This window comes from Strix aluco, chromosome 6 (assembly GCF_031877795.1).
Source record: "Strix aluco isolate bStrAlu1 chromosome 6, bStrAlu1.hap1, whole genome shotgun sequence".
NCBI lineage: Eukaryota > Metazoa > Chordata > Aves > Strigiformes > Strigidae > Strix > Strix aluco.
Window position 1 is genome coordinate 19563942 of NC_133936.1, and position 12156 is coordinate 19576097.

At 37.3% G+C, this 12156-nt stretch overlaps 1 protein-coding gene across 1 annotated transcript in view; it reads left to right on the forward strand.

Annotated features, from left to right (window-relative positions):
• The window catches only part of TANK (TRAF family member associated NFKB activator), a 29489-nt gene that overhangs the window by 387 nt on the left and 16946 nt on the right, over window positions 1-12156 (forward strand). Inside the window, exons 2-5 of the mRNA XM_074828966.1 lie at window positions 366-500; window positions 4287-4433; window positions 7613-7721; window positions 8563-8675. Of these exons, the coding sequence (XP_074685067.1) occupies window positions 4335-4433; window positions 7613-7721; window positions 8563-8675 (321 nt within the window). The 5' untranslated portion in view covers window positions 366-500; window positions 4287-4334. The remainder of the gene's footprint in view (window positions 1-365; window positions 501-4286; window positions 4434-7612; window positions 7722-8562; window positions 8676-12156) is intronic.

The window sequence follows — 12156 nt, forward strand, 5'->3', positions numbered from 1 at the left end:
CTCGCGGGTGGCGACGGCCCGCGGCGGCGAGCGGAGGAGCAGAACGAGGTGTCCTGTCCGCTCGGCCGGTACCAGCGCGGGGGGGCGTGAAACCCCAGCGCGCCAGTAATCGCCGTCCCCTTCCCGGAGCGTAGGGGGGTGTCTGCGCTCTGAATTGTAAGGCTGGTGTGGCATTAGGGGCTCCTGATGGCATTCCGACTCTTCCCGTAGTCGGGCAAAGCAGGAATTTCGGCCATTAGACAACAACAACAACAACAAAAAAACAACCCAACAAATCTCCCCCCCCCCCCAAAAAAAAAAAAAAAACACATCCAAAACGAAAGTGCAGTGAGCTCTCAGTCTCTCACGAGTTATTACCTCAACAGGTTTCCAGTTCCCAAGATGATGGCAGTGTAACTTATCAAAATATTTCCATTGAAGAAGCTGTTTTGAAAACAGAAATATGTAGAGAAGTACTTGCTTCTGGATGGCATCTATGTTCTCATATGAACCTATGAGAGGTAGGCATGTGTATTATGAATGAATGTGTATATACACATGATTAGCTAAAACCTTGTTTTTTCAGAATTTAAGGTGTTTTCTGAGGCACTATGAAAACTCAAAGTGTGCCTCTAGTGATCTGTGGAGCTGGGATTTCAGGATGTATGCAGCGGTATATTGCTAATCTTTGCATTGGGGCTTTTTTGACTCATAGAAAATTCGTATTACTGCTGCTTTTTTTTTTCCTCCACCTATATCAGCAAAATGTTTCTCATTTTAAGAACATCTGCAGGTTTCCTTGGGTTTGTTTACTTTAAAGTTTGTCTTACAACATTTTTTTATACCCAGTTGTTTTTCCAGTGTTCAAGTCTTTACTCAAAGATGAAATTCTAGTTCTCATTGCCATAGCTCACAACACTCACAGGTACTCACATTTGCAGAACCCCCTCATCAGACAAACTCTGGAGCTAATCTCTTTCTCTAATTCTGTCCCTGTTAGAAAAAACGCAGCATTTTGTATTGCTGCATCTGTTCTGACTACATACTGCTGTTAATAATTGTGAAAGTCTTTAGGACCTAATGAATATCTAGAATGTCAGTTGCTAAAGGTCAGGGTTGTCAACTTTGTGCTGAATATGAATACAGCATAAGTGTATGAATACAGCATAACTAAGCCTGATTAAAATAGAGGGGATATTTATTTTGGGGGTTGGGGGTTCTTCTATTATTTTAAGGTTGTTGGGGTTTTTTTCCTCCTAACTGGATGTAGGTAGAAGAGTAAATGACGAGGAACAGTTGGCAAATTCCCTGATAAATATTGATGCCTATGGAGGAGAAGCAGGAAAAGGAGCCAGTTTTTCTAACTGCAAGGAGTTCTGGATATGAGATAGATAACATAAGAAGCAGTTATTTATTCCAGCAGCAGGCAATTTGGGGTGTGACTAGAGAGTAGTTTAATCCAATCTAAATCTAGACTGCTGCAGGCCTGCCCACGGCTAGTCTCATGTTCCCACTGCCTCCTTGTGTTGGTAGTAGAGCTCCAGCAGCCTCACAGTGAGCTAGCTCCAGTTTTAATTTTGGGGTTGTTTTTTTAGGGGGGTTGTTGTTGCTTTTGAGGGAGGAGGGAGCTACTTTGACATACGCAACTGTGTAACATAAAAACGCTAATACCGGTACAAGTTAAGTGGCAAAAAATACATGGCCAGAGATGGGGGAAGGCAGGAGTATCCTTTTCTGTGGCAGTGCAGACTTACATCACTGTTACATAACCATGACTTCATGTTACAATTTCGAAGCCAATGCTGCCATTGAACACAGGAGTTCTGTCTGCCTTTTGCTGGTGTTTTCTGCTCCTATGCTAGCTTCCTTGTGTTATCATGACATTTGAAGTGGTCTGTGGAGCTGATCTACATTAAAACTAACACAAAAATACCTTTAGCATTTAGTTTTAAGCTGGATTGGTTTGCTGATATGGTTTACAAGTAAGGCTGCTTGTGCTGGAAGAAGGGGAAAGGTGAAGTGGAAGCAGAAATGTATGTCTAGGGTATGGGGGAATATAGGTCCAGTTCTTTTAGTTACAGTTCCATCTTAAAGTGTCACTAGTAATGATTTTTATTGCCCCTTTCTTACTGCATGGAGTTGGGATTTTAGGGAGCTACCAGTAAATTGGCTACCATTCTCCTTATTTTTCCCTACCAAGTAGAAGATCAGGTACAGTGCTACAATTCTGCCTGTTGAATCGATTACTTTTGGTACCAGCAGAACTCTTTGTTAATGCTCCCAGTCTCAATCAGCAAGTAAAAGGCTGGAAGTTAGATGCTGTTTTTCAAATTGAGATTTGAATTTGCGTGACTGAAATTAATGCCTTCATCTTCTATGAAATGTGAGTCACATGGAGGTGAACCTCATTGCCTCTATTAGAAGCAGAACATACTCTTTTAAATTCTCATTGCACTGATTTTTTTGAAGTTACCTTTTATATGTACAGGACATTGCCACTTACTAGGTAAATTGTTACAAGTGTCTCTGGAGAATTCTGGAACAATACAAAATCAACATTGGTGCAAACTCCGCAAGTTTTTAAAGAATGTGAGAGCACACTTTCAGTCACTTACTGCCATAACAATACCCTTCTGCAGTTCCGTACCCAGCCCTGCAGTCAGCTGTAATATCTGATTTTATTCATTGAACTACATAAAACAGTCCTTCATTTGAAACTGAAAAAAAGCCTACCCATTTATTTAAGGATGTGCCCAGCTATTAGATTGAATATTCCAGTTGGTAGAGGGATACTCTTAGGAGGAGGAAGGGGGTGGATGAAGTACCCTGTGTTACTAACAATGCTTTGAGACAGTATACATGGACCTGAGATTATGAACTACTGAACTGATGTTTAGGGAAAAAAAAAAAAAACAAACAACCACCTTTCATATGAAACATTGCAGGCATTTTACACAAAACTTACGAACTTGGATTTCAGTATTGCTTGTTACATCAAAGGATCCCTAAATGATTCCAAGCTGTTATAGAATTCACTTTGCCACTATTAAACTACAGCCATATCGGGGTTGAGATACAGTTGCTTTTGCAATATACATACATTATTAAAATAGAGTTTGCAGGACAAAAAAGTGCAACATCCATACAGTAGTCTGCTGCACCTTCTAGGAAAGTCAAACCACATTTCTGTATTCAGGCTCTATGATATGGAAGATACTGAAGAGCAAGAAAACATGAACAAAATCTTCAAGCTGCAATCCTTACAATTTTGACCAGAGTCCAAGACAAGCTATTCTCATACCCTTATTGTTTAGCTTCTTGTCTTCTGACTGCACCACTTTCCTTAATAGTATCTGTGGTTCATGCATAATCCCAGAAGATAGTGAGAGATGATCGTGGCTGTCCATACTGTGTACTGTGAGGTAACCAGGCTTTAAATATCAGGAGAGGAGATGCGAACTACTGATTTTTATTTTTTTTTCCATAATGCTGATACTTTGGGGTGAGGTTTTTTTGAGACCTCACTAACCTGTCCTTTACTGTACTTACATTATGATAAATTCTAATCTTGAAATTCATATCATGTATTACTATAGAAGCAAAGGATCTCTGTTTGCAAAGTTCACTCTGTTGAAGTTGAAGTCTGTGACATTTAATAGTGTTGTAGTCTTATGTGTCAAAGTTCATGAGCTGTAGTTTCAGGAATTCTTACTGAAATTGTTCACAAAGTGTAAAAAGTTATAGTATTGTGTGAAAAGGTCTGAGTCTTGCTAATTCTTACTGGCTGGTATTACTGATTTTTAGATAAATGATATTTTAATTCACCTTGTAGTGTTGCTTGTGTTGCCATTTTCAAAAATGGCATAGAATAGGATAGGTCCATGTGACCTAATGTTATTGAACTTTTATCTTTTTATTGCATAATGCTAAGAGCTGGGTTTTGGTTTGGTTTTTAATGCTGTGATTTCACAATTGAGTAAACATTCAGCTGTTGGAAATGTCATAAAATCAGGTGATCTGCACCACTTTTAAGTCTCAGTCCTCAGACATTTACACATTCTGTACATCTAGAATTTGATTCAGAGTTAAGCTGCTTTTATTTGGCTTTTGTTTAAACCTATCCCTGGACATAAAATTAAATGCTGAGGTGAGCAAAGCTATAGTTCAAACTATTATGCAAGTTAATGCTCAAACATACTGCACATATTACTTGAATTTTATATTAATACAAGTCATATTATATATGTTTTTGGATATGCACTTCTGTTTCTTAGCTTTCTTTCTTTTTCCTTCTGTTTACTTTTCAGGTCTGTTTACTTGACCATCTTTTCAGTAATGAAACAACATTGGGAATTATGGACAAAAACATTGGAGAGCAGCTTAACAAAGCTTATGAAGCCTACCGACAAGCATGCATGGATAGGGACCATGCTGTGAAAGAACTACAGCAAAAAGTATGTGTTGGGTTCTGAATTGTATCTTTGAAGCCCTCCTTCCCACGGAGGATTGTGGTACATGTAGATTTCAGTTTCACTTTAGCTGTGCGCACTTTAGTGCATCTGTTAAAGTTGGAAATTGCCGTTATGAAACCAGTACAATGCAGAGTAACTCATTAGGCTGTGAATGTAGTAGGTGGGTTTTAGATTTTCAACCTTTAATTTTTTTGTAGTTTTAAAGGTGAGAAGAGTGTCTGTTTTGGAGGATTAATGAAGTCTTTTGATGTAAACAGCAAAGATTTGTATAAATTTTTCCTAGCTTTAATGAAGTACTTTATGAAATTTAATTTGCTTTATTAAAAGATTACTTTTTAAGGTATTTATGTAAATAGCTTTAATCATTTTTGTGTTAATAGGAAGATATGCCATATGAATTACTAGTTTACTTCTTGTAAAGGTCAAAGACTCTAATATATTAAGCACTGTGCAAGCTATTAGAACAACAGAGTTTGTGTGTTGAAACATTTACAGCAAACTTACCTTAACATTATTCAAATAATTATTGATTTTTTTTAAATAATCATCGGTACAATTATTCTTTAATTATGAAGTAACACAAGGATTCTGGAGACATTCTGACCAGTAAGGAGCACCTTTGAATTTTTGCTTTGTTGTAGAATACATTACTTCAGCCAAAACTCTTCTAGGATTTCTCATCATGTATGCCAGCATATTGCAAAGCTATCAGTTTTGGGCTTTGTCGTACTAATTCTACTGTGCGTATTCTGCCCAGCACTGGAACCTCTGTTACAGCAAGGCTTGAATGTTTTTGATGCTGTAGGACTTCCTAATACTTCCATAGAACTGGTAGGCTGGGACTTTGTCCAGGGGCAGGTGAACTGTGCTCGATGTCAAGTTACAGGTTATAGAAGTAGTAGTAGAACTGGGATCAGGGAAAGGTCTACTAGAGAATATTCTGATATCTGGACACAATCCTGCCATCCCCTTGCATGGCAAAATAAACTAGCCAAGGCATTCAAAACAGCTATCAAGTCAGTCATGTGTGCAATCATCCACTGTGCAGTCGATCTCCATTCATAGTCTGTTGCAGCAGTGTTGGTGCAAATCTGGAGCGCTTTCTGTACTTAACAAGCACAGCGTGTTGATACGTTTTGTGCTGAAATTACAACTAACTTAACAAAGGCAACACATTTTAGAATGTTTGTGAATCTTTTAAATTCTGTCTCTTATGATGAACAATTACTCATCTGAGGGAAAACCAGTCAAGTTAATACTCCTGGGTCATCTAACAGTACATGAAAGAAACCATACATCAAGTAGAAGGTCAGATAGCCCTTCTAAAGTCTATGGAAGAAAACCAGAGAAGTGTGTGAGATCATCAGTGTTAAGTGAACTAAATGCTTGCAAGATTTCTCTCTGCATTTTATCTGGTTCAAAAACTAAAGCCAAAAGCCTTTCATAAAGGAGTACTACCAGTTCAAATCTTTGTCCTAATCAAACTTGCAGTAGTTGGATTTCATGACTTCAAAAGAGAACAGAAGTATTTTTTCAAGAAGAGTTGATACTATAATTAGTTGGGGTTTGTGTTTGTGTTGTTTTTCAAGTTTTTTAACCAAACTTCTGGTTTTTGAATGACCCTTGTACAGTGTCTTACTCTAGTAACTTCCTCTGTTCATTGTGTGGCCTTCACACATTGTTGGATTGTCCACCATTCTGTTGTTAACAGTTTACTACTTAAGTTACCGATAGGCCACTTGTTTTGCCAGTCTCTAGAGCTGGGAGCCATGTCAAGCACACAGAAGCCAGAGTCATCTCGGCCAGATGGTGTTTGATACAGATGGATGGTTGGTTGTCATGCAGATCTTCTAGTTGGTAACTTGTTGCTGCCATCTGACTCAAGGAATAATTTGTGCACACTGGCTGTCAAAAGCATCTTCTCTTCTGTCTGTTTTAGCTGTCATGTCTGTGCTCTGTACAGAAGTGTTGACAAGACATTGCTGTTGTACATTTTCAATTTGGTTCTCAGTGATTTTTCTGCTTCATGAGGTCTCTTATAGCTGCTGGAGTGTACTGCTCTTTGATCACTTTTTTTTTTTTTAAATAAACTCTCATAGTAACTACTACCTGGCCTTTTAAAATAAATTTTGATTGTAGATTTTTTTCCCTGACCTCTTTACAGATGAACACAGTGGGCAGTAGGGGGGTATGGAATTTAAATGTGACCAAGATTTGAGAATTAGCTAGCAGTATGGATAAACTATGAATAGACATGAAAACAATGCCTAGTCTTGTCCCAGGTCATGACCTGTTCAGTAATAGACATATTCTTAATTTCAGAAAAATTCAGTGCATTCCTGTAAGTTTCCTTGCGGGGACTTCACAAGTTTTCTTGCTTATTTTTAGCACTACTGTAACTGCAACATTAGGCATGTGCTAATGAAATAATAGGTTTTGAATATTAGCATCTTCCTGCCACCTGACCATTTGTTCGATTAACTGGCTGTCTAACAATATTTATACACTTCGGTGAAATGTGAGCAGTCTTATTAGGCTCTGTATGGCCTGTTTATAGCATGAGATGGAGTATAGCTAGATGAAGAATGGGGCTGCTCACTTGCTTTCCCTCTCCCCCCCCGCCGCTCCGTTTTCTAGGTTAGAAAAACAAGTCTACCACGTTCAAAGAACAGGCAAAACTCTGCTCCTAGGCAATACCTGTTGTATGAAATAAGCAAGGTTGTTGTCTTCCATTTAAAATCTATCTTTTTGAAAGCCTATTTTTATATAATTTATTTGTTAGAAAATATGGAGGAAGAAAATTACATCTTTCTATAGATAAACTAACTGACCAGCATTCTGAAGAATACTAAAATTCTCATTTTGAACCTGATGTATTCTGTGGCTATGAATGAAGAATCCTAACTTAAAAGTTATCCTATCCTTTACAGCTGCCACAGTTGAAACAGTTACTGAAAATCAGGATTTATTTTCTATAATACCTTTTCTAATCAGTGCAGTCTCAAAAATATGGATTTGACAAAGGTGACTGTAGTTGGGTTTTCACACAGAGGTTCACAACTACAATTATCTTTAAAAGCCAGAGCTGCTTTTTATATGCCAAATAGGAGACCCTTAGTCAAAACAGAATAAGATTAATGCTAATTAAATTATATTTGCAGACAGAAAACTACATGCAGCAAATACGTGAACAGCAGGAAAAGATAGAGCTTCAAAACAGCATTATTGCAAAACTGAAATCACAGTTAGCTGCTCTGAATGCTAATAGAGGTATGTACTCCAGTTTGCATGTTATTTCTTTTCATGTTGTGTTGCATTGATGAATAGTTCTGACTTTGTTGCTTCAGTTTTTACAATATACATCTCTCAAAGCACTATCATACTTTTCTGTGAACATGAGAGTTAACACAAATGTGCAGTTTCAAAATCTATTTATAAAATGCAACACTTCTGAGGTCTCTCTTTATCCTCTTCAAGAAATGGTGAGATTTTCTTTAGAGGTAGAACCTGCTTACACTGAAGCCAATAAAAGTTATGAAAATACGGGTTCAAATTATTTACTAGAATTAAAAACAAAATTGCTACATATTAATTTTACAATTATCTGTTAATAAATTTAGCTCAGGTTGTTCTAGATGTGAGTGCTATGGTTATATGTCTTTTATGTTAGATGAGTCTTATGATGCTAATCTTATTGGATAACCAAAGCTTTATAATCAGGTAATTCTCTTTCAAATCAAATAGTCATTGATGGATAATTTTCCACTGTTTGACTGTATTACACAAATAAGAGAAAAAAGTCAAAGTAACCATGTGTTAATCTGCCATGCTCATTAAATATTTATTCACACTAGCCTAACACTCCTGGTTTTCATAAATACTAGCAAAGTGGTTGGATTTTATTTTTAAGTGTACGTGTACATTCTTTATTGCTGATGTAGTCTTGCATTGTCTCTAAGCACAGAATTGGGCTTCTCTTGCTTGTTTAATATGAATGCATGCTCAGAGAAAATAAAGGGGTTAACATAAGCCTAGCTTCTTTTAATTTTGTTTGTACTTAGAGACTGGCTGGGGATAAACACAGTGACAATCAGGTCCTTTTTCTTTTAAGGTAATGCACATCCCTACATTCTGAAGCATGAAGACATTGAAACCTCCAACTTATCTTTCAGCCAGCTCTCTGAAAAACTGAACATAGCAAAGCAAAGAGAAAAACTCTTAAAGGTATGGTCGCTTGCAGTATGTTTAACATAAGATCACACTTGTGCTGTGATTGTACTATGACAACCTAAAGAGATGAGATTTTTTTACTTGTGCCTTTGAACTGCACTTCTAATAAAAGATCCTCACCTGAAGTGCATGAATGTTGTGCCACTGCAGTCTGCTTAGGTGATCCAAGCATCTATTTTTGATTCTTCCCAGTGCAATCACTGTTCAGCCATTGAGCTCTCTAGAATAGTTTTGATCATAAAGTAGGAACTTACTTGCTTATTTATTTCTTGACATGCTGAAAACAGTGGTCAAGAAGGGGCTTTCTCTTTCTCTCACAAGAGATTTTCACATTGCAACCAGTCTATGTATTTTTGCAAGAAATGGAGAATCTGCACTCAGAAACTGATGGAGTGGAAAGTGAACTATCCATTGCTCTGGAGATACTGATGATTTGTTTGGGTTTTTAAGTAGCCCGTTTTAATACGATGTCTCTTCAGCTCCTCTTCACTGTAGAGAGATTTTCACTACAGCCTGTTGTGAGTAACAGGAATAAGAGTAAAGCAATAGTGCAGAATAGATGAGAAATACCTTGCATGGATTTTGCATATTGAGAAAAGACTGACAGAGATGCACAAAGTTGCATTGTTCTTATCCTAAGTCATCCTACTATGTTTTTTAAGAACTGTCTTGTAACACAAAATCTCTTTATTTTTTAATATGAATCTCCATAGCAAGGACCCTGTAAGGGTCATTAAAAGACCCTTATACGAAGTCAGGCATTGAATTTAAAAAGAATCAGTTTCAGGATTTTTTTCCTAAACCTGAGCTATAAACAAATTAATGCTAAATTCACAGAAAGACATTTTTTTAATCAGAAACGTTAATTTAAAAATAATTTCATTGTATTACTGATGTGTAATTATCTTGAAGGAATCTCATTTGAGACTAAGCCTTTGCAAACATTTTAAATGTACTGTTACCAAATATTTATATACACTCCTTTTTTATTTAAAAGAAGTCTTTATATAATTTTTCTACACTAGAATCTGTAATCACAAGATGTTATTTCTTTCCTAATCTTTGCACAGCTTAAGGGTTAATTCTTTGATGGAACATCTTTACATATTTTTTGCATTTCTCTGTCTTGAGCTGGATAAAAATTCGGTCTTATGATTGCACATGGAGACCTCACCAAGTCTATTATTTCATACTCTTGTTTCTGAATTCTTGCTCAAGGACAGTAGTTTTAAGTAATTTAGTCATATAATGAGTAGAAAAAAGGAAGCTGTGTTATCTGCTCTTCTTATGGGGAAACACTGAGAAATTATGTGATCTATACAGAAGATTACAGGCAATGCATAGGAAGCTGGAATCGTTATGTCAGGGGCTATTTTCTTATTGGAATGTAATTTATTTGTCTTTATCTGCCTATTTTTGTGTAGTCAGTTATTGCAGTTACCTCTCAGCAATAGGTGCTTCATCTGTGCCATGAACAGAAATACTTCTGATATAACTCCATGCAGAATCAACTATCAGCTATACAGTCTGTCTGCAGGCACAATACGAATAAGGTCTTTTCAGAGGAGATCAGTAGAGATTTAAACCCATGCCAACTATAATGGACCCAGCCTACTCTATGTTCCTGTTACTGGGAATGTGGTACCTCTCTAAGTGTTGAGAGCATGGAGCTTGAGGAAAACATGTGTGACTGGACAAAGTCTGGCTTCTGCAGAGCTACATGGATATCTTTGCACCATCCTTCTGATATAAGGAGGAACCTAGTGTTTGGTGCTGTGCCTAGTAAGCTTCCACTAACCTGGCAAGTGATACAAAGATGTGCAGACATCACAGCAGACGTACGCACCCTTGTGTTAGCTCAGGCTGTGTCTTGGTGATGCCATTCATGGGCTGGCTATGAGTGGAGATACACAGCAGTCTCTGTACATAAGTCCTCATTTTACTAAGCAAACTCAGGGGAGGAGAACCATATAACCCCAACTTCCTGTTGAAGATGATGGAAAATTAATTGTGCTGTGATAAATGCTATATGCTTTTATGGCAGCTGCCAATTTTTGCATTTTGTGAACGTAGAACTTTTGATGGATAGAAAGGTAAACTGCATAGAATGAATGTATGGAACAAGTTGGGGAAAACGAACAGTAGCAAATCACCAGGATCACATCAAGTTAACCAAAGAGTGCCCAATTCTCTGTCTTTCTGCATAAATGAAGTGAAAGTGGAGGAAAAAAAAAATCTATGTGCCTTGTTAAAAAAAAAAAAAACAAACAACTAAAGGATCTGATTCTTCACACGATAGGGAGTCAACCAGTGGAGCTTCCTGCTTCAAGGGAAAATTGGACAACTTCACGGAAGAGAAATCTGTTGAGAGTTAATAAATACATGCAAACTATTACTAAGAAGGTCTGGGATGTATCATGGATGCCTCCTGTTTTCTTGTACTCTTCCCTAGACATCATATTTTGACATGTTAAACCAAAAATCCATCGTCCTGTCACTGACCCAGTATAGTTGTCTTGTATCTAATTCAATAAAGTATTGGCTTTTTCAGCTATTAAAATTTGAAAGCTTGAATATTCTATCTGAAAGCCCGTATTTTTCTAATCATATTCTATCCACATTCTGATCTAAACCAAATAAATTATGTCTATGGCCATTGTCCTCTACTGCATTAACTGCTTTATCCTACTTCTCCTCCAAAAATTTCAGGCTTGCAAAATGTACAGTTCCAGACAGTAAATTATGATTACAGTCTATAAATTAAAATGTTGCTGTTTCTTCCTGCCTTTCCTTGAAACTCGGAGTCTCTCCCCTGTCTGGAGGTACCTGGGTTTATCAATACCGATTGAAACTGTCCTTTGCTAAGTCCAATGAGATTTCTGTCCTCCAGTAAAGTTAATAGAAATCCTTGATTGATTGTAATAGGTGCATGGTTAGAGCTTAAATTTCAGAGGCTTAAAATGAGGGAGAGATTAGCTTTTCTGTGTTTTCTAGTAGGTGGCCATACTTGTGTATTTTATCTGCTGTTGTCAAATTCTGTTGCCAGCATGTCATAAAATGTTTTGGGGGTGTTTTTTTGTTCACATTCATCTTCACTGAAAGAGGTGAGTGGACCAGATTGGATTGGTGGTCAGTACCAAACTATATACAAGATTATCAGTTTTTTTCAATCCCCTGCTTGAGGAGACCAAAGGGACCTAAACTGCTGCCTGTTTTTGAGTACAGCCTGGCTAAACTTTATTAACTAGGAAGAATGTGGATCCTGTTACTGTTTCAGAGCCAAAGCTGCCCAGCAAACAGAAGACCTTACTAAGCGAGATTAGACAATGTCAAGTAAAGCTTCTTCTGCATGCGATTTTTAGTACAGAATCAGACATCAGAATCCTTGCAAACTCCATAAAAGATGAAGCTGAAGTCAATACCTGTGACAAGAAATCATGTTCATATTTTCCTGGGTCAAGAACCTCAATATTAA